The 21,450-nt window shown below is 44.7% G+C and overlaps 1 protein-coding gene across 2 annotated transcripts in view; it reads right to left on the reverse strand.

Annotated features, from left to right (window-relative positions):
- Positions 1-107: 107 nt before the first annotated feature.
- fgd1 (FYVE, RhoGEF and PH domain containing 1) overlaps positions 108-21,450 on the reverse strand; it is a 47,022-nt gene continuing 25,679 nt past the window's right edge. For both annotated transcript variants that reach the window (XM_023835876.2, XM_023835878.2), the window contains exons 2-17: positions 19,415-19,627; positions 19,138-19,318; positions 18,138-18,855; positions 16,748-16,986; positions 16,464-16,620; positions 12,258-12,396; positions 11,962-12,020; positions 11,264-11,410; positions 10,720-10,812; positions 8,443-8,522; positions 8,141-8,171; positions 7,730-7,831; positions 7,493-7,621; positions 6,737-6,895; positions 6,040-6,186; positions 108-4,618 (exon numbers count right to left, since the gene is read on the reverse strand). In XM_023835876.2, the coding sequence (XP_023691644.1) occupies positions 4,349-4,618; positions 6,040-6,186; positions 6,737-6,895; positions 7,493-7,621; positions 7,730-7,831; positions 8,141-8,171; positions 8,443-8,522; positions 10,720-10,812; positions 11,264-11,410; positions 11,962-12,020; positions 12,258-12,396; positions 16,464-16,620; positions 16,748-16,986; positions 18,138-18,855; positions 19,138-19,318; positions 19,415-19,627 (2,864 nt within the window). In that variant the 3' untranslated portion in view covers positions 108-4,348. The remainder of the gene's footprint in view (positions 4,619-6,039; positions 6,187-6,736; positions 6,896-7,492; positions 7,622-7,729; positions 7,832-8,140; positions 8,172-8,442; positions 8,523-10,719; positions 10,813-11,263; positions 11,411-11,961; positions 12,021-12,257; positions 12,397-16,463; positions 16,621-16,747; positions 16,987-18,137; positions 18,856-19,137; positions 19,319-19,414; positions 19,628-21,450) is intronic.

Raw genomic sequence — 21,450 nt, forward strand, 5'->3', positions numbered from 1 at the left:
AAAACATGGGCTCCATCCATTAGTAGAACATCTAAATAATGGTATTGGATTTGAACCATATTATAAAAATTATGCTGACACATTTATATAGAAATTAAACATATAAATAGTTCTCCTATTCAATTTTTTATTCATAAACATTTTCATTATTTAGCACATATTTCATTGGGATATCAACATTACAATGGTACCCAGTGGCCTGCCACTAATAATTAAAAGTAATAACAATAATAATAACAATAATTATAACAGTAATACGCAATGTGTACAAATTATCCTATACAATCTGTATTCACGAAAGAAAAATTGTGCCACATATAATGATAAACTTAGCAAGAATATAATACTGTTTCAAAGCTGAATGGAGTTTGTATTCTGGCAATTCTCATCCTAAAGTATTGAGAATTAAGTTGAATGTCATCCATAGAATATTTAGTACATCAATTTCAATTTGAATATTGGCAGATTAGACCTGTGAGAATACTGGAATTGCACAGGTACTGAATGAACTGTGACTGTAAAGGAAACAAAATGTAAACACCAAAATGTGGATTTCCTGATACACAACAAATTCAATGCATGGAATGATGATGCATGAAATGCGAGAACCCTAGATATAGCTAAAATCATAAGGGTATTTACATTTTCAATTTAATAATAATTTTACAGCAAAATCTGACAATCTTGTCTCATTTGAATTTCCGACAATTTTTTTTAAACCAATTAAGTTTTATAAAACAATGACTGAGTCCAATTTACCATATTTACCAGTCCACACAGCTGGAAGTCAAAGCTAGGCTACAATTTGGAATAAAAATAATAAATATAAAAAACATAGACAACTGTGATGTGTCTCAATCATAGTTCGACATTTCTGTAGTCTAATTTGGCTAAAGCAGAGGTAAAATAAAGTTGCAAGTACCACTAAATATACAGAAATAATGTACTTTAAGGCATTACCTAAACACTGCAAAAATATATAGAAGGTGCAGGCAGGGACATACCTAGAAGTTCCGGGGTCCCTGAAATGTTACCTTGGGCCCCAACAAATTTAATGTATAATTTTAAGTATTCAGGGGCTCCTGTCAAGTGCTGGCCCCCCGGAATCTGCCAGAAAATCCTTGCACCTCTGGGTGCTCGAGACCAACAATGATTAAAATGTCTCTAAGATGAATGTGGAGTCAGTTTCCATATGTTCTCATACCACTCTGAATTTTGGTGCTCTATCCATCAGTGGCTCAAAACAACTTTAACTGAAACAATAAACATCAATGACTTGGTTAATGAGTAACAGTACTGTAGTTCCACTGACCACTGAGTTTCATTTAAATCATGGATATACGTTCTCCAAAAACGATCAAGAATCATTGTCGCACCAATCAGGCACATATTGCATTTGCTTACAAGGAAAAGTGAAACGTACAGAGGGAGTAAGAACACTAAGCTGTTATATACAAACTCACAAACTATGAGGTTATGACTGGTCCGGGTTTACTATTAGGTCAAGTGATTGCTTTTAAACAAAAAAATAACAACCACAACAACCACAACCACAGCAATGTCATCAACAACAAGAACAACATCAAGAGCAACAATAACAATAATGAAGAAACAAAACGATATCTAACAAATATCTATAGCTGATTTGCAGGTTTTTTTTTTTTAATGAACTCACCTACATTGTGAGAGAAAGAATGAAGGGAGACAGGACACAGTAATCCTATTCCATTCATGGATCGCAAAACAAAAAAACAAACAAAAAAAACACCTCAGCCTGGGGAACCCAAGTGGTCATGTAAGGAACAAAAGCTATTCCTAAAAATAAGTTCCACCACTATGATCACAAATCCAACTCAAACTGCACAAGATAGAAATAAGAAGTTGCCAATCTTATTTTACTCATTGGCCTGCATGAAACGGAATAAATTATATTTACAAATATATTTTACCCTTTTGTCTCCCCCCCCCCAATATTTATGTACGGTACTTAATCTAAAATGTTCAATTTTTCACGTTACCATATATATATATATTTTTTTTAAGGTAACAATGCCATATAGAAAAAGTTAATGCACGTTCTTTGTCACATAAATCTCATCTTTTCCCTGCAACCAAATCTTTAAATATCTACATAGACATTTCAAATTATAGGGAGAAAGCCCATTACTGTCAATCATCTTTCATGCACACATTCATCCAGTTATACTCTACTATAAACAACTCTGGCTAAAGTCCATTTTTATATAACACACCAATGTATAATATTTCAACAGTTTCTGCAGCCTGAAATATCAGATTTCCCAAATAAGTCAATCTCTCTATGGTAAACCAAATGATAGGACTTCTCTCCAAATCCTTATTTTAGATATTTAAATGGGACCTATTATCGGGATCATATAGCATAACTTTTCATTTTACCAAGCAGATATCCAAATATTATACAAAAGTATTTCTAAATCATTTATTCATCTGTATTACAAAAATGTATGATTTTGGGGTAAATTGTTCTAAGGCGGATGTCAGTTTTATCTTCGGAGAATCTAAGTTATTTATGTTATGTTAACAGTTAGGGTTCTCTGTGTCTGCCCTGTTGTTTAACACCATTGTGGTTCAAGTATTCTGTCCGGTTCTTAATACATTAGTTAACCAGCCATCTCAGAAAAATTAACTGAAAAAGTTTAAACAAACTGCTGTTTTCTTCTGGCATTACAATCCTTAATTTTGCAAACAAAAAAGATGTCATTTAAACGACATAAAACTATGTATCGATGTTTGAAAGAAGCATCATAAAATCGACCTAATTAACTTCTTCAGCAGCTCCATTAGAATTTACTCTGCTATTTTATTTATACATTTGATTCTGTGAAGGACAAACTTCACTTGCCTTTTAACCCACTAGTACTGTTAGCAGAAAGGCAAAAAACAATTGAATTGCATAAAAAGTGCAAAACCAAAAGAAGCCTTCCCTTTTGAAAAAAGTAGAAAGTGCCCACACTGTCAAAAAAACTGCCAACTAACTTACCTGCTTAACTTTCTTTAAAGTCTCCTCAATTTTCAGTCTATTTGGAGTGTAACAGATCAATATATACTAACATTTCCCTCTAAGCCAAGCTGAAGATATATATTCGCTCTTTGGCATAGATTTGTGCAATATTTTAAATTGTCCACTAGAGGGCAGAGAAGCTACATAACCTCAGACGATAACGAGGGAGTAGAGAACAACTGTTGTCAGCATAGGCAAAGAAAGACTTATCAGGCACAAAACATTTGGCTGGTGGTAACACGTTGACATTGGTGAGAAATTACTAGTTTTCTGGTTGTGAAACTAAAAAAAAATCTGTCTCCCATAATCACACAAGTTTTGTAAAACTGCTACCATAAAATATAACAAATAATTTGGTTAGAGATTTTTTTCTTCCATATCCAGACAATTTTACAATACCCAATCATAACATAATTTTGAGACAGAACATACTTAAAGACACAAAATGCTGATGAGGAAAGCTTGTCTCCAAGGGCATAGGTTTGGTTTCAACGTTGGTAGGGACCAAATCAACCCCACAACCCCCCACCCCCAGACACACAAGGTACTCCCACAATATTGGTAAGGACGTGTCCCTACAGTCCATACCCAAATCTACGCCCTTGCTTGTCTTCCACCATCTCATTCAGCTGTCCACCAGAGCCGAGTTAATGTTCAGAAACACGCCCTCGTTCAGCAAACGGAGCAGCCGTCGGTCTACCACAAGCTGGTCCTGGGAAACTCTTCAGGCCTGCAGCTCTGTCGGCATTTGCGAGCAGGGAGCCATGCCAGTCCACCCAATGCACCTTTCACATCTTCATAAGAGCTTCCTTTCACGTCACCGCAGGGCTGTAGTGAACAGCCCCAAATGGCCAGTCTACAGCAAGGTGGAAAACACAGGAGCCTCTCTGCCAAAATGGTGATTTTTGGGGCTGTAGTGAACAGCCCCAAATGGCCACTCTACAGCAAGGTGGAAAACACAGGAGCCTCTCTACCAAGTCTACCTGTTCTCACAGCCATGATTTCTTTGCAAACCACAAATATGCTTGGCAAAAGCTGGGCTGATGGGTTATGGTGAAGAATGTTTGTATTTGCACTGTTTCATATTAAATATTTCTATATATTCTCATAGATTACCTTTAGGCTAAGCATGATTTTGGTGGAAACATCCAACCAACAAGATGAGAGATACAAGGAGAAAGTGAATCTGCAGGCGTTACATGCAACTGACCATTGACATTAAGAGTGTATATATGGGAGAGTTAGTGTACAGGTGTGCAAAGTGTGTGTACAAGATGGATGTCACTAATCACAGTGGTGTCACAATCACGTGTTTTCCCCTGCAGACACGAGGTCCTCCCCTTCCTCTTCTACAGCCTCTGAGATGGGGGCGTGAGCCTGCAGCTCCTCTCCGCGCCCAGCCCTTGATAGCACCTCCATCCAGCGTCGTTGTAGCTCCTCCCCCTCAGCACTGAAGTACACGGTGAGGTGACTCTGGCTAATTTTGAAAGCATGGCGTCGCTCAAGTCGGTCACATGACTCTGGAAGAGACACCTCAAAGCCAATGAGGGGTATACTGCGCTGAGCCTTGACATCCTGCGACAGACAGTGGGCAGAAAAAAACATTCATTAAGATAGGCACACACACCAGAAGCGTTACAGCATTCATTAAGACACGCACACACACCAGAATCGTTACAGCATTCATTAAGACACGCACACACACCAGAATCGTTACAGCATTCATTAAGACACGCACACACACCAGAATCGTTACAGCATTAATTAAGATAGACACACACACCAGAAGCCTTATAGCATTCATTGAGACACGCATACACACCAGAAGCGTTATAGCATTCATTAAGACACGCACACACACCAGAATCGTTACAGCATTCATTAAGACACGCACACACACCAGAAGCCTTACAGCATTCATTAAGACATGCACAACACACCAGAAGCCTTACAGCATTCATTAAGACACGCACAGCCTCTGTGCCTGTGATCCAGCTTCCACTTAAGAAAATTCTGCATGAAAGTAATAAGGACTCTGCACAGCCTAATTATCTTAATCCTTCAGTCACATCTAAAAACCTCCATTTAATACATAGCTCCTTTGTGTTTATAGAAATATCATATGTTTATGATGATAGACATGACAATAAAATGATTATGTAAACACCAAAAGAGTATATTTTCGAAGGGGGTGGTTTTCGTCATTTTTCCCCTTGAGGGAGGGCATCCGCATGCATCCCATGACACCTGGACTCTAATCTTGTAATAATCACCAACGTCACATTTCAATTATTCATAAGAATAATCAGATAACCAATAAGTAACGCTTACCAGTCCTTTTCAACTTTGAAGAAACAAGTTGTAAAAGTTCCTTTATTGCCTATAATCGCAAAATAACACTACAGTGTACTGTTCTCTAATTTATCTGTTAGATAATTAAAAATTTCTAATGCTGAGTTATCCTTTGCATGCTAAAACACCAATGGCTAAGCTGCTGCTGGAAAGAGGATGTATGGTGATGAAGATTTATGCTGCAATGCACCCCTTGGCTCCAGGGGGCGCCAGTCATGTTCTTGAAATCCAAACAAAGCCTCAGGCCCTGCATCACAGCTGACTGAACCTGATCTGTAGCTCTCTCAGCTTTAAATTATCTGAAATGTTTTATGCCCAGAGTTCAAAGAAAATTACCAGTATGAACCGCTGTCGTTTTCCCCAAAAAAGAGAGATGTCTACTAAATCAGCACTTACCAGAGGAATTATGTTTATGTCTATTCCAGATAAGCACAAAAAAATCATGTGTAAATGTGACAGTGTTGAAGGGAAAATTCAAGAACCTTTCGCCTCTATAATGGCTGATTTTGGTTCTCAATAAGTGGACGACATTTCCTTCAGTGTCCTGAAGTACTGCAGCCACAGCTGGAGCCCCAAGAACATAAAGAGTAAGAGCACACATAAACATGTTAAATGAGACGTCTTAAATGCCATCTGCCTCTTACCTGTGGGGCACCATAAACGTACAGAACCAGGGGCTCGTTGTCCGGGACGACAAACCAAGCTTTCTGCCAGCCGCGACCGCTTCCCTTCTCCATGTGATGCAGGAAGCTGCACAGTACACTGTTCTCAGCAACGACAGAGGCCTGTTTCTGCGAGGACACACACACACACACACACACACACACACACAGAGTTAGGCTGGCACCGTTGTCTCTTACACTGCTGTCCTGGAGCTCTCTGCTCCCTCGCAGTCTCACAGGCTATGTGAGGGACTTTGGTCAGTCCTACAGTGGGAATATCGGATTCTGTGCGCCTACTGAAGTGGCTGAGGGGTTGGAATTGTGGCTAAAGGGTTTCAATATCAAATTCCTTGGTATCTACAAACTCATGAACGAAGGTTAACTGATGTGCCAAGTCAATTTTTAAATGGATACAAAGCGGAAAAATCCTTGTACATCTAAACAGCAAAAAAATTAGCTGCACAAATAAATACTAAATGTTCCAACCAGTGCTGCTAGAGATTTTGGGCCCCATGAAAGCATATGATATTGGGCCCCCAACGCAGACCAATTGAAATATGTTCCAAATTTTTTAGGGCCCCTGTCATTTAGGGCCCCTTGAAATTGCCTTAACTTTCCCCATTATGGCGCTCCCTGTTCCAACAGCTCACCAATTTCTCTTATTAAGATAGCACCCTACCTCCAGGATGGACCTGCGTCTGTATGTTGACTGTGTCATGCCAGCAGGTGAGGGAGGGACTCCATGCAGGGCGGTGTAGCAGTCCACGCACACGCGGTTGGCCCGGTTGTTGTCATACAGCAGCCGGGCCCGGAACTCAGAGCACTTCCCACAGACCACCTTGAGCCGAGAAGACAGCAGGTTGCTAAACACCACAGCAGGTATTTTCTGTCCAGAGGTGGAACTTATACAATACCAGTCACAAACGTAGACCATAGAAAGGTTTATTTGTAGTATTCTTGACATTTTAGAATAATTATAAAGACATAAAAACTATAAAATAACATATATGGAATGATGCACTGACCAAAAAAGTATTAAACAAAAATCTGTTTGGAGGAGGTCTGTGGGGTGTAACTCAGAGGGTTGCTGGTTCAAATTCTGTGGTCGATAAAGTGATGCCACCATTGGGCCATTAACCCCAGTTACTCGATTGACTGGCTGACCCCACTGTCTCTACACCAGTTCCATGAGGCGGCCTCCTAGGATGCTTTTCCAGCTGTCCTGAAGGAGGTCCGACATATATGCTGAGCACTGATTGGCCCCTTTTCCTTCACTCTCTGGTCAAATTTCTCTAAAACCATCTCCACTGGGTTTAGTTCTGGTGGCCAGATAATATAATGTGACACTTAGTCTCTTTCTTTTGTAGGCAGCTTGGCGTGTTCATCATGGGCCTACTTTATGATGTCTGGACACTTTGTGCCAAGTAAGACATACATGACCGCAGGCCTTGCAGTGGTGACGCCTCTTGGTTATGGAGTTGAAGGGCTCCTGGCACTTCATGCACAGCGTGACCTCCTTCTCCCGGATGGGTGTGGGTGCTCGCTTCCCCAGCTCTGTGCTGTTCTGGGGGAGGGAGAGAGGACCAGGCACGTTAGAACGAGGAGACACCGAAACACCTGTACGGAGAGAAGTGGACTAATCTACTTATTACTCGCCTACTGTCACACTTACTGGTGAGTTGGGGGGGGTGTAGTCCTCATCCCGGAAGGAGCAGTTGAGAACCCGGAAGGTTTCCAGCGTCTGTTCGTGTCTCTGGATGATGGCCTGGATAGCCTGAGAGACATAAGGGAATCGTGATGAGACTCTGGAGTACAGGAGCCAGTGGGTACAGACAGAAGGGAATCGTGTTGAGACCCTGGTGCACTGGAGTTGGAGGGGACAGATAGAAGGGAATCGTGATGAGACTCCGGCGCACAGGAGCCGGTGGGGACAGACAGAAGGGTATCGTGATGAAACCCTGGTGCACTGGAGTCGGTGGGGACAGACATTAGGGAATCGTGATGAGACTCTGGCGCACAGGAGTCGGCAGGGACAGACAGAAGGGAAAAAAATACTACAGAAAATATGAGAATAAAAAACTACCTGGATCCAATCTTTCTTCTCCTCTTCCGTCCTATGGGGAAAAAAAAGTTTAAGACCGATAAAAAGTCCCAGGTGCACATCTATGGAAAGGCGGTAATAAAACACACTGCCGTGGGCTTGCCGTGCTGCCCAGAGTGGAGCCGCATGGCTGTGAGCACGGCGGTGGGGTCTAGCCGCATGAGCCCAGACTGACCTACACTCCTCTGCATCTTTCACCGCACTGTAAGTAGGAGGTAAAGCTGCAGCTGCTGCAGGCCTCTCCCACCCAGTCTGCCAGTCCTCGGGGCCGGTGCTCCACTCACCTGGCCTGTAGCTCCAGGGAGCGCTGCTTTCCCGACACCAGGAACGTCCGGGGCATGTTTACCCCACCAGTTTCCTTCAGCTGAAAAAGGCACAAAGGAAGTGACCTCACTATCATCCCAGCCTTCAGCAGCTTCACCACAGGCAGTCCTAATATCACTGGAACGCAACAGAGAGCATCAAAATTCTATAATGTCAGCATGCCCAAGACAGGGGGGTTGGGGGTGGGGGTTGGGCAGCCAGGGCCCTTGGATCCCCAGAGGATTTTGTTCTCCCTACTTGGGTTAGTTTTTGGTTCCTCTCCTCTGCTGTCATCTGGCTTTATTTCTTTTTGTCATTCAATTCTTTCCCTGTTTTTGAATTATTGTGTAGAAATGATGTAGGAATGTAATACACCCTATGTAAAGCTCCTGGGGGTGACTACATTGTGAAAGGCACTATATAAAATTCAATTGAATTGAATTGAATTGAATTAGTGCTGGGCAATAAAACGATCTCGATTTTTTATCGATAAAAAATTAGGACGATCAAGATGATACACACAGACTATAAAACTCGATCAACCAAGTTTGCTACGTTTTAGAGAATGCGCTGAGACAGATAACTCAATGGCCTATCGAGCAGAGGTTTACCGAACGCCAGCACAACAGGCAATCACCAACGACGTTGTAATTCTGCCCATCCTCCATTAAAGAAGCAATGGGTGTGTTCGTCTTGGACTTAGGTCTGTCTGCAGCTGACGTGAGGAGGAGCAAGGTCTGCCGGCGGCTGCAGGGATGGAGTATAAACTGACTGCAGCCAAGTCGGACAACTTCTACTCCTCGTAGTCTGCGAGACTTAACTGCAATGGCAGCACTGCCAGAAGGGTGTAGATAAATCTATACAAATATCACCTGCATGCACATTACTTTGTTTACAATAACCAACTCCTGATACAAACTGTTAGCAGTGAAAAAAACTATTGTGTATAGTGGCCCTGTGTAAAAAGATAGCTACCAGGAAAAAGATCAAATACATTTACTTCAAGGATTCAAAGTTTTTATTGTCATGTACAGAGTACAATGCAATTCTTACTTGAATGCCTTCTTCACAGACTGGACGATTAAACGAATAAAGCAGCGCAACATTACAGTAACTAACAATAAATAAACCACTAACTTACGTGTACTGTTAGAGCATTTATGTAATTTATTTAAACATTATTTTACCAGGTAAATGAACTGAAAACCAGTTCTCACTGCTTTACATGCTTTTCGGGAGAAATAGCAGATAGCGCTTTGGAACTTCCTGGGATACAAACATCATGCGTGTGACTAAAATCTTCAGCCAATAAGGGCAAAGTTGTGTCGTCACGGAGGCGATTCCAGTTTGTGCTGCACGGTCTGTCTCAAGTCGTCTTGCTCTCGCGAGGATTTTGTACCATGTGACATTGTGACGCGTGGTGACGTTTTGCAGCGCCGGACAAAAAAATCTAACCATGATTTGGCATTTTTTTTAATGTGTTTTTTGTTTGGTTTAGATACTTTTCAACCTCAGAAGTTTTTAAGAGACCAAGAATAGAGGAAGATACTTGTTGCAGTCAGTTCCGTCCTGCTGTATTTTATGTTTGCCCATTAACATATTTGCAATATTATACAGTTTTGCACATTGTTACATTATTATATGGTTTTGTTCATTTGAGCTATGTTTCTTTGAATACTTGAAAATCAATAACCATCAATAATTTTAAGGGAATTTTGTATGTAAACAGTAAAATTTGTTGGAAAATAAGTATTTGTTTACTAATATTGTTTATTTCAATGTATTCATTCTATTTATCAGAATAAGGTTATTTTGATTATTATTTTGATTATTTCATTATTACATGGAACAGCATTGTGAAACCATAATATTGATAATTATCGATATCAGTCAATACAGGAAAAAATATCGTGATCATTTTTTTTGCCATATCGCCCAGCTCTAAATTGAATTGAATTGAATTGAACTGAATTGAATTCAACTGAACTGAATTGAACTGAACTGAACTGAACTAAACTAAACTAAACTAAACTAAATTAAACTAAACTAAACTGAACTGAACTGAACTGAACTGAACGGAACTGAATTGAATTGAATTGAATTGAACTAAAAAGTAGGTGCCTGCATACTGAGATACATAAGACGGTCAGGCTGTGTGGTTAAAAGCATCCCTGCTCATACATCTGGAAACTAATTAATGGTGATACATAATCCAGATCGGAATGAAGTAAATGGGAAAAAAAATGTCCAAGACGTACCTCCATGCCATCTACGTCGATCCTGGCTCTCACCCCGTATTTCTGTCCAATCAGCCGCAGTTTAGGGACGCAGTACAGTAACCTGTCATTGAACTTCAGCAAAAGACAGAAGTTACCGAAAGGCCTTTGCTGGGAAGCAATGGGCAATTTTCCGGCTACCTGCTGTCACGGTAACTCAGAATGAACCCTTTGATGTTACACAGGTGCAGAGGGTTCGCAGTAATGAAAACACCTGCAATGGGCTTGATTAAATGTGCAAGTGTTTAAGTTAATTTCTCAGTCATAAACAGAGCTGAGTGTTGGCCCAGTAACAGACAGTGTAATTTCCACTCTTTCAGTAACAACCACATAGCAACACTCCTTTGAGTTGTTGAACAGGCTGATATAATTGCTGTTGAGATCACCAGCAACCCTAATGGTAAAACTACAATTAACAACAGATAAAGGTACATCCATTTATCCATCCATCTTCCAACTCCTTATCTTGCACAGGCAGTCAAATATTTACAATGAATGTTTAAAAATGGAAGTGATGTTTACTCACTAGTATGAGGTATCTATCTTGCGATGTCCCATTCTTGGCTGACAATTTGAGGATGTGGCCCTCTTTAATCAGCTCATTGGTAGGGTTAACAATGTCCTCCTCTCCGCCCAGCAACTCATAGACCTTCAACAGCTTGTGCATTCTCTCCTGTTACACACACAGAGGGCAACACACTCTTCAAGCTAAAAACCCTGGGTCGGGAAAAGTGAGAAATGATCCGTTTTGCATTTGGCCTTTTCCAGCTCTGCACAAGGCTGCAATCTACATTTCCTCCTGTGCCTTAGAGGCTGGCTGGCTTCTTAGCGCACAGTGGGTCATGCAGGACACTGCCAGAGGGCTTTCACAGCTGGCAGCCAAGGCCTGACTGAAGCACAATGTGAGCTAAAGCATAGAAGTCATGCTCCAAAAAAGCAATTTCACCAGCTGTGCTACTAGGAAGCCCTGACATCTGCACACAGGAATGTAGGCAAATGAAAGATTCACATGGCCTTAGATACACACAGATGGAGGTAAAATGCTCCTATAAAAACACAGGTAAGTATCACCTGTAACCAACTAGAAAAGGAAAGCCAGGCTAAAACTGTGATACAGCTGTCCCTCGTGAACCCCTCACAAAGAGCACTGGTTTCAGGGCCTGCTGCCCTGCTGTGGGGACACAGGCGAGCTGCTGTGGTTTGCTGGTGGTCGTGTCCACTCACCATCTTCCTGATTGCCGCGTTGGAGTGTTCGGCGGCGGTCGCTATCAGCTCCAGAGACTCTGCAGGGCAGGAGATGCACAATGTAACAGCGGAGGAGTTTCCCCAAGCTGATCCAAGCAAGTCCATTTATGAGTGGTGGCACTCATAGACACCCTGCGGCCCAGGCAAACCCCCCATTATGTACAGTAAGGCCATACAAGGCCTTGGGAGGGGGGGGGGGCACGATGTGCTCTGGCAGCGAGGCGCGGCACATATGGGCCAGGGCAGGACAGGACAGGGTAGGTGGGGACACTCACTCTGCGCGTCCTTGAAGTCGTCGGAGTCCTGCGGCAGCCGGTGCAGGTAGTCCTTGAGCAGCAGCTCGTAGCGCGGGATGCGCTGCACCGGCTCCAGCATGTGGTGCTGCAGGGTCAGGTTCCTGCACACCGCCTCTTTCTGCGGGACAGATAGAGGCGGAGCATGAGGCAAAGGGGGGCGGCCGCAGCCCCAAGGCAGCGGCAAGCATACCACACGAGCACGTCATATACCAGTAAAGGGCGACACACCACGGAACTATACACCTCAGTCTCTGATGGGGTGCCCCCTGTGGTATAAAAAAGGAATTTTATGTTCTAGGAAACCCTAAGATGGCATGAGGGCAAACAATTAACAGCCAAGGTCAGTAATAGGGCTGCAGGGCACTCTGAGGGGAGGCTCTGTTGGTACACTCCTGTATCTGGGGGGAGGCTCTGTTGGTACACTCCTGTATCTGGGGGGAGGCTCTGATTGTACACTCCTGTATCTGAGGGGAGGCTCTGTTGGTACACTCCTGTATCTGGGGGGAGGCTATGTTGGTACACTCCTGTATCTGGGGGGAGGCTCTGATGGTACACTCCTGTATCTGGGGGGAGGCTCTTTTGGTACACTCCTGTATCTGAGGGGAGGCTCTTTTGGTACACTCCTGTATCTGGGGGGAGGCTCTTTTGGTACACTCCTGTATCTGGGGGGAAGCTCTGTTGGTACACTCCTCTATCTGGGGGGAGGCTCTTTTGGTACACCCCTGTATCTGGGGGGAGGCTCTGTTGGTACACTCCTGTATCTGGGGGGAGGCTCTGTTGGTACACTCCTGTATCTGGGGGGAGGCTCTGATGGTACACTCCTGTATCTGGGGGGAGGCTCTTTTGGTACACTCCTGTATCTGGGGGGAGGCTCTGATGGTACACTCCTGTATCTGGGGGGAGGCTCTGATGGTACACTCCTGTATCTGGGGGGAGGCTCTTTTGGTACACTCCTGTATCTGAGGGGAGGCTCTGTTGGTACACTCCTGTATCTGGGGGGAGGCTCTGTTGGTACACTCCTGTATCTGGGGGGAGGCTCTTTTGGTACACTCCTGTATCTGGGGGGAGGCTCTGATGGTACACTCCTGTATCTGGGGGGAGGCTCTTTTGGTACAATCCTGTATCTGGGGGGAGGCTCTGTTGGTACACTCCTGTATCTGGGGGGAGGCTCTGTTGGTACACTCCCGTATCTGGGGGGAGGCTCTGATGGCACACTCCTGTATCTGGGGGGAGGCTCTGATGGTATACTCCCGTATCTAGGGGGAGGCTCTGTTGGTACACTCCTGTATCTGAGGGGAGGCTCTTTTGGTACACTCCTGTATCTGGGGGGAGGCTCTGATGGTACACTCCTGTATCTGGGGGGAGGCTCTGTTGGTATACTCCTGTATCTGGGGGGAGGCTCTTGTGGTTCACTCCTGTATCTGAGGGGAGGCTCTTTTGGTACACTCCTGTATCTGAGGGGAGGCTCTTTTGGTACACTCCTGTATCTGGGGGGAGGCTCTTTTGGTACATTCCTATATCTGAGGGGAGGTTCTGTTGGTACACTCCTGTATCTGGGGGGAGGCTCTGATGGTACACTCCTGTATCTGGGGGGAGGCTCTGATTGTACACTCCTGTATCTGAGGGGAGGCTCTGTTGGTACACTCCTGTATCTGGGGGGAGGCTATGTTGGTACACTCCTGTATCTGGGGGGAGGCTCTTTTGGTACACTCCTGTATCTGGGGGGAGGCTCTTTTGGTACACTCCTGTATCTGAGGGGAGGCTCTGATGGTATACTCCCATATCTAGGGGGAGGCTCTGTTGGTACACTCCTGTATCTGAGGGGAGGCTCTTTTGGTACACCCCTGTATCTGCGGGGAGGCTCTGTTGGTGCAGTCCTCCATCTAAGGGGGAGGCTCTGCTGCTATGCTCCTCCATCTGGGGGGAGGTTCTGCTGTTATGCTCCTCTATCTGGGGGGAGGCTCTGTTGGTACTGTACACTCCTCCATCTGGGGGGAGGCTCTGCTGGTACTGTACACTCCTCCATCTGGGGGGAGGCTCTGTTGGTATGCTCCTATATCTGGGGGGAGGCTCTGTTGGTACGCTCCTCCATCTGGGGGGAGGCTCTGTTGGTATGCTCCTATATCTGAGTGGAGGCTCTGTTGGTATGCTCCTCCATCTGGGGGGAGGCTCTGCTGGTGCACTCCTCTGTCTAATAAACTCCAAAATCATGACAGGGTGGTGCATCAGTATTCCTTATGTACACAGAACAAGCATGTGATGCTACGGAGCAGTTCAGGCCCAAGGCCTATCAGTACTCTGCTAGTGTACTGTGGCGCCCCCAGCTGACCATCCACATCACTACACTGGATTTTGATCAAGCAGTCTCCCTCTTAGCCTCACTGCAGGTGGCTGTTAGAAGCCTTATGCTTAAAATGTGCTTTGTGCTGCCTTCAGTCTTGAGAGGGAAAACGGGAAAACGCCAAGCTTTTCTCTGATTCCACAATATTAAAGGCGAAAAACAAAAGTGAGTTCACACGCTACTGAATGCAACATATGGGACACTCTGCATGCATGAAGGGTATTAATCAAAAATAATTGAATTTTTAAAGGCTTCACAAGTGGAATTATGCATTTACGTTTCTCTATACCAAGACAAGTAATTTAATGTGAAGTACGTCAAAAGTAACACAATTCACAATTTCATATTAAAACTGAATATGAAAACAATTTATTGACAGGTCCCCTATTGCCTACAAGCTACACAAATGCCGACAAACAACATATCAGCCTTTCCACACAGACTGTGTCCTGCATGCTGTTGTTAAGTACAGTTACTGCTTGCTGCGGGTCTGTACGTCATCAACACCTTTCACCCTGGATTTCCACTTTCATCACTCAGCTCACTGACAACTTAGGAGTGCATCTAATTTTAGGGCAGAGCTACGGACAGGATGCAATACGGATTCCGGAAACTGCAAGTATCACTGCACAGGGCTCAATGTGCAGTGAAAGCATTTCATCACAGAATACAATATAGGAATATGTGCATAAGATAATGGTATTGATCAAGAAGCACTTTTTACACTTGGTTTCAGGGACTCCTGAGGTTTCCTGATGAAAATGCAGATAGTATTTAAACAGTACAGATTTGCTGTGTGGTGCTCACTGTAATGCTGTCCCACCAGGACCAGGCAGATATAAGGCACAGCGGTTAAGACACACACTGTGGTGACTAACTGCTGTTGTGTGGCACAGTCAGAGGAAAGCGACACATACTGAATGAAGGCTGTGCTGAATAGTGCCAAAAATTGCACTTACCGGTATTTCAAAGAAACTATGAAATTACAGTTGCCGCTCCAGATTTTCTCATCTGATACTTGTGGTTTCAGTTATTCACAAGCTGGTCATCAACAAGTAAATCGGAAAAATTTTGGAGCTTACTAAAAGATTGGAGAAACTCACAAACGACGTGCAAGCCGAAAACAAAACTGAAAATGGATTGCATAAAATCATATAATTTATAAACATTAGTGTTACATAGTTTTTTTTTGTGTAAGTGCATACTATATCTTTAATGTTAAAAGTCTGGGGTTCTGTATGCCATACATCATTGTCTCAGCATCTAGCCTCACTCACGTGTTAACTGTCTCTGTGACCATAGAATCTCACATTTACTCGCAGTAACTTTGAAACTTTTCAATGTTACTTATTCAACACTAATTTTGCATTTTTAATAATGGTGTGTGTATTATATAAAAAGGTCTTCATATGAAATGACATTTCAAATGTAATTTGACATGCAAAGTGTACAATACAATACTGTTTATTTGGCAATAAATAGTCTTTTTTACCGTTTAGGCTGGCAGAGTAGCAGATAAGTTGTGGTTAGGGTCCAAGTATTGTGTGTGAATGTGAAGGTGATTGTAATGTGTTTTATATAAAATGTCAAGATTCTATGAAATCATTTCAAAATGCACATACACCTGTTTTACTTTGGTTAAAAAAGCTTCACAAAAATAATGTTGAAAATATAAAAGGAAGGGAAAGTAGTGGAAAATGTAACTAATACCACAGCTGGAAAGGGTCTGACAGGGTGGGAATCTTGGCCTAATGAGTCGTGGAGGTAAATCACAGTGGTCTCGAGTCTGAGTAGAATGTGGATGTGTAAAGTGAGGCTCAAGTTGCCATGACAACAGCTCCCACCTGAATATCATGGATGATGGCTTTGAACTGGGAAGACCGCTCCATCCAGGTGTTGACCAGCTCCATGGCTCGGTCAAAGTTCTTCACATATTCCCCATACATTTTCAAGAAGGGAGCCAATTTCTGCAAGATGTCCCCAATTCGAGGATTCAGCTCCCTGGAAATACATAAAATTCATATCAGCATCCCGCAGACATATACAAAATATCCCAGTGGGGTTTCCTTAACAGAAAAAATAAGCAATGAGCAATGGAAAAAATTGAAGTCCCAGTCAGATGTCTCACCATTCTTCCATTCGCTTTTCTAGTGCGGGGAGCAGGAACTGCTGGTGGAAACAGTAGATGGAGCAGATATTGGAGAAGATGCCCATTACCACCTCGCAGGGGAATGAGCTGCGCAGGCGTGCCTCCTCCATCAGCTGGGAGCAGAACACCTGATCGAGGAGGTGCAGCCTGGACACGTAGGCCTTCTCCGTCAGTAGCAGCTCGTTGGCAATGTTGAAGACCCTCTGCTGGACGGATAGCTAGACGCACAAGACACACGAGGCAACCTGACGAGCCTGTACAAGCTTATCATCACAGCACTGGAAAACTGACCTGTAGCCATTTTCGAAAGACTAAAGGTTCACATGTTAAAGGTTAAATATGACACTACATTTCATTTCTACAATTAAGAATGATGAGTTCAGCCTCAAGGTACATATAAAATCTCTAGATAAACCAGAAAAGGGGCATCAAGTTGGGACATAACAGATAATCTAGATTGAGGATAAACATTATATTAAACATGATTATGCCAAACACTCCTGCCAGGCTGCAGTTCAAACTGTAACTGTGTTGTGAGTTGAGAACTGGTTTTAATCCATCATTCTAAAATGATTAGTCCCATTTAATTACAATTTCAGAAGAGCAGAGAATCTCCACATGACCCAGACATTGCTTTTAACTGGGACATTTTTTTGTGCAAAATCACTATCCAATAGTGCTAACCTCTTACAGCTGTTTACCTCTATTCACCTATTTTATTTCTCTTGCATGATTCTTCCAAACATTTTCTACTCCACATTTAACCAGAAATATGTCATGTTTTATTGTATTGATAACTCATTGATTGATGTACAGTGATACTCTTTATGGTCCTACACTCATCCTTTTATAGCTTTACAAATCTTGCACGCCGGCGTCTTGATTTCCCTCACTGGGCTGTAACTGAGCTCCCCCTGCTGGTTAACCTCAGGTATCCCTTCACGGCCACAGTGCATGTTGTGACACATGTTTCATTTTCCAGTCAACAGCTCTTCTGTTTTCTGTCTGTTTTCAAACCACACAAGTAGCTACAGCATAACCGCTTAGGCCATAGAGGCATATCAATTTCAATAATCATTTATTTTTAAAGGAAAAACAATAAATTTGCCATGGTTTTTGTGCATTTGGTAGTCTGTTTTGGAAATGCATACATTTTACTGAGAGTGACAATTACACTGAAAAAACAACAGGGATCCAGCCACAAATGTTGCTTAGACTCCTAATAATTATTTATTGTTTTATCATTTACCGCTAGTGTCACGCCGCTGCATAACTGCAGAGCAGCACAGCCACTCCATCACCCCCTGGGTGCCCTTAGGATGCCAGTAGGCAGGCCAGTCCTCCCAGTGCCTAACGGCAGGCCGCTCACCTCTGAGGAGTCCTGTCTTTCAGTCTTGGGCAGGACCAAAGGCTGCAACGCGGTGGGGGTCAACTCGCTCTCATCGCCGCTGACCTCCTCCATGTCACTGTCCCCCTCGGAGTCCCTGGCCCCCTCAGCGGAGGCGGAACCCGCACTCTCCGCTGCCTCCACGCAGCCACAGAAGTGGGCAGAGGAGAGGCGGAGCAGGGGCTGGGCGGGGCTGCAGGGACACGCCTCCCTGCCATGGAGGGCCCGCTCCTCATCGGCGGCGAAGCAGAGCTCCTCGCTGTGAGATGGCGAGCTGATGCTGTCGATGCCGCTGTCCCGGTTGGCCAGTTTGCCGTCCGCCTGTGAGGGGGGCAGGGAGAGCCGCGGCTCTGGGGGCACGTCCGCCTGGCCGGCCAGCAACTCCCGCATCTCCAGCGCGTCCATCAGCTTGTCGGAGACGCTGCAGCCGGACTCCAGAGAGAGCCGTCGCTCCAAACAAGACGCACCCAGGTCCTCCTCTTCCTGCCGATCTTCTCCCTCTTTCTGTTCATTATTGTCCTCCTCCTCCATCCTTTCTGCCACCTCCAACACCTTGCCCGGTATCTCCTGAGGTTCCGGGCCGCATGCGGGGGGTTCCTGCTGCAGGGGGTTGGCCTCTCCTGCTCCAGACAGCGGCTCCGGCAGTTTGGGCGTGCAGACGGCGCCCCCAGTGATGTCTGGCACCACGATGATCTGCTCTCTGATTAAAAAAAAAAAAGCACAGCACAGGAATTATGTACATACCCCAAAGCCAATTCTACAATAAGGGGAACTAGAATACTCAGGGGGAATTTAGCTTTTTTAAGGATTCAAAGCAAAGGCTTGGTCAGTGTCTGGCCACAGGTTTCCTTTCATGGATATAAACAGGGGTGCAGAAACGAGGGCTGAATGCGCATGGAATCCCCTCCCAGAATGCCCTGCTCCGGCTGGGAACAGCATTCTCCTGGGAAGACAGTGATACAGTTCCACCTGCACTGTTTACCTTTCAAATTTCTCAATGAGCGAGAGCACACAGGAGGGGGACAGGGTGCCCTCGCCACGGGCCAGGGTGCAGCGTGGAGAGCGGGGGTCCGCAGGTAAAGGGCGAGAGGGAGGCGGTGGGAGGGGCTTATCTGGAGCCCTTGGTCGACGAGCACTTTGTAAATGAGGAGGCTTCGGGGGCACTGGGAAGAGGAATGAAAGCCTGCAATTACTGCCCATGTGGATCAGCATCACTGAGACAGACGTGCACTGAGGAACACGCTGGGGGAGCGGCCTACCTTGGGGTTTGGGGCCAGGCAGGGGGGGGCGTGTTTTGGGAGTAGCTGCTGCGGGTTCCGCGGGGGTCTTCTCATCGGTGCCATTGCAATGGCGGGGTCCCAGTGGTCCAGGGTCCGAGCAGAGGCGCTGAGGGGCCTCCTCGCTCCCAACACAGGGACCTGGCTCCAGGGAGAGGCTCTTCGTCAAGAGCCTCGGACTGGAGGAGGAAGAGCCTGGAAGGAGAGGTGGGGCTGAGCTATTCGCTTGGTCCGTCTCTGCAGAGTCACTTCAGATGCTTGACAAAGCAGGTCAAAAATAAACCTGACACAATAAACGTCAATGTGCATCAGCATGACCGCAAGACTTTTAACCAAATAAACTATAGGTTCTCAAGAAGTCTTACTTCGAATTTATGATGAATGTGCAAAACTGACAGGTTTTTCCATAGATACCCACATCAAAAACTGTGAGTATGAAGTCCACTTCCGCACATAACTTGACATAACTATACCTGACAGAAGGCTACGAAGATGCCAGACTCACCCAAATTTACTGCGAGACCCTTTATTTGAAAGCTGCACCCAGAGCCCCCGTGGTACTGAGCACACAGTGAATGGACTACGAACAAGAGTGAATCATTTTCAGAAATTGTGAAGCACCTTGATGGCCTGTGAGCAGCAATATCTCAGACTCCAGGTGGAAAGATTCACGTGGGATCGTGCTGCCGTGAGCTTGGCCAGGGGTAAAAGGCTCAGACAGGGGCTGCAAAGCGGAGGTGCAGCAGACACTGTAAGCGTGTAAAACTTCAAGCTGCAAGGTGCTGCATAGGTGCCCTAGAGGACAGGGCCAGCATGCTACTGGGTTACAATTGAATGTGGTTAGTAGGACAGTGACAGTGTGCTCAGTAGGTCAGCAAACTGGAGGCGTGGTCTATATGTCAACAGATTCAAAACCCAGAACCAGAACTGCTACGGTACCCCCACCCCCCGACACCACCCCAAACCCCCCCCCCGACACCACCCCAAAACTCTTACCTCCCTGTGGAAGATTGGGAGTAAGGAAGGATAAAAACACTTCCGTTAAAAATGACTTTTACAAAAACGAGCATGGAAAGCCAGAACATGTTTTAAAGTGGCATCTACGGGTCATGCAGTAGGCTGGCCTACTGTCGGGGTGATGTTGCCATCTTTAGAAGACCCAAGCCGATCCCCCACATGGTCTTAATTGGTTCCATATGATGACACTCTACGGGCTGGGGAGTTAAATGAGTTCCACATGTTTTTCTGAACTTGCTTTAGTGAGACAGGCTAGCAGCAGCCAACTCAGGCTATTTCAGGCTCAGATTTGCTTCTCAGTCATTCGTGCTTATTTATTTAAATTTTCACAGAGGTCAGTAGAGCATGCAATCATCAGAAAGACAAAAGAGAGACTTTCTCCTATTTGTAATGTGCTTTGAGGAAAGAAAGCACAACACACATCTGCAGAGTGGCAAACTTCAATGTCACTGTCCTTTGACATTTAAGGAAAATATTGGACCAGCTCACAGTCACATAATAAGCATTGCCCTCAGGCAGACATTGCAATCTACAGGTTAAAAAAAGTCCCTTCCCCTTTCTGGTAAATGGTTTCTGCAGAAACTAATATAAATAACTAATAATTAATATCAGTGTCAACCTATTTAAAACTGTGGTTTATTTAAACAGAGTCTCAGACTATCACTCGCAAAATAACCCCAGGTTCATCATCCCTGATTTCTCTAGCAACAGTGACCCATCAAAATACTGCACCATAACTGACACATGGCATTTAGTTAGTCAAATATTTAAAACAATGTATACAGTTTAATGGGAACACTGTCATGGATAGCACTAGGGAACCCCCTTCGTCGTCTCAGCCACGCCCCTCCGGGGATTCCGGTCAATAGGGCTTCCCCGAGGTGTTTGCGTCCTGTCAACCAGTTGTTCTGGCCGTACCGGTTGCTCCCGTTTCAGACACTCTTCTCCCAGCTGTGTCTTGTTTTCCCCGGTTTCGGTGTTACTATATCAGGCAACTCGCC

This window comes from Paramormyrops kingsleyae, chromosome 6 (genome assembly GCF_048594095.1).
Source record: "Paramormyrops kingsleyae isolate MSU_618 chromosome 6, PKINGS_0.4, whole genome shotgun sequence".
Taxonomy (NCBI): domain Eukaryota; kingdom Metazoa; phylum Chordata; class Actinopteri; order Osteoglossiformes; family Mormyridae; genus Paramormyrops; species Paramormyrops kingsleyae.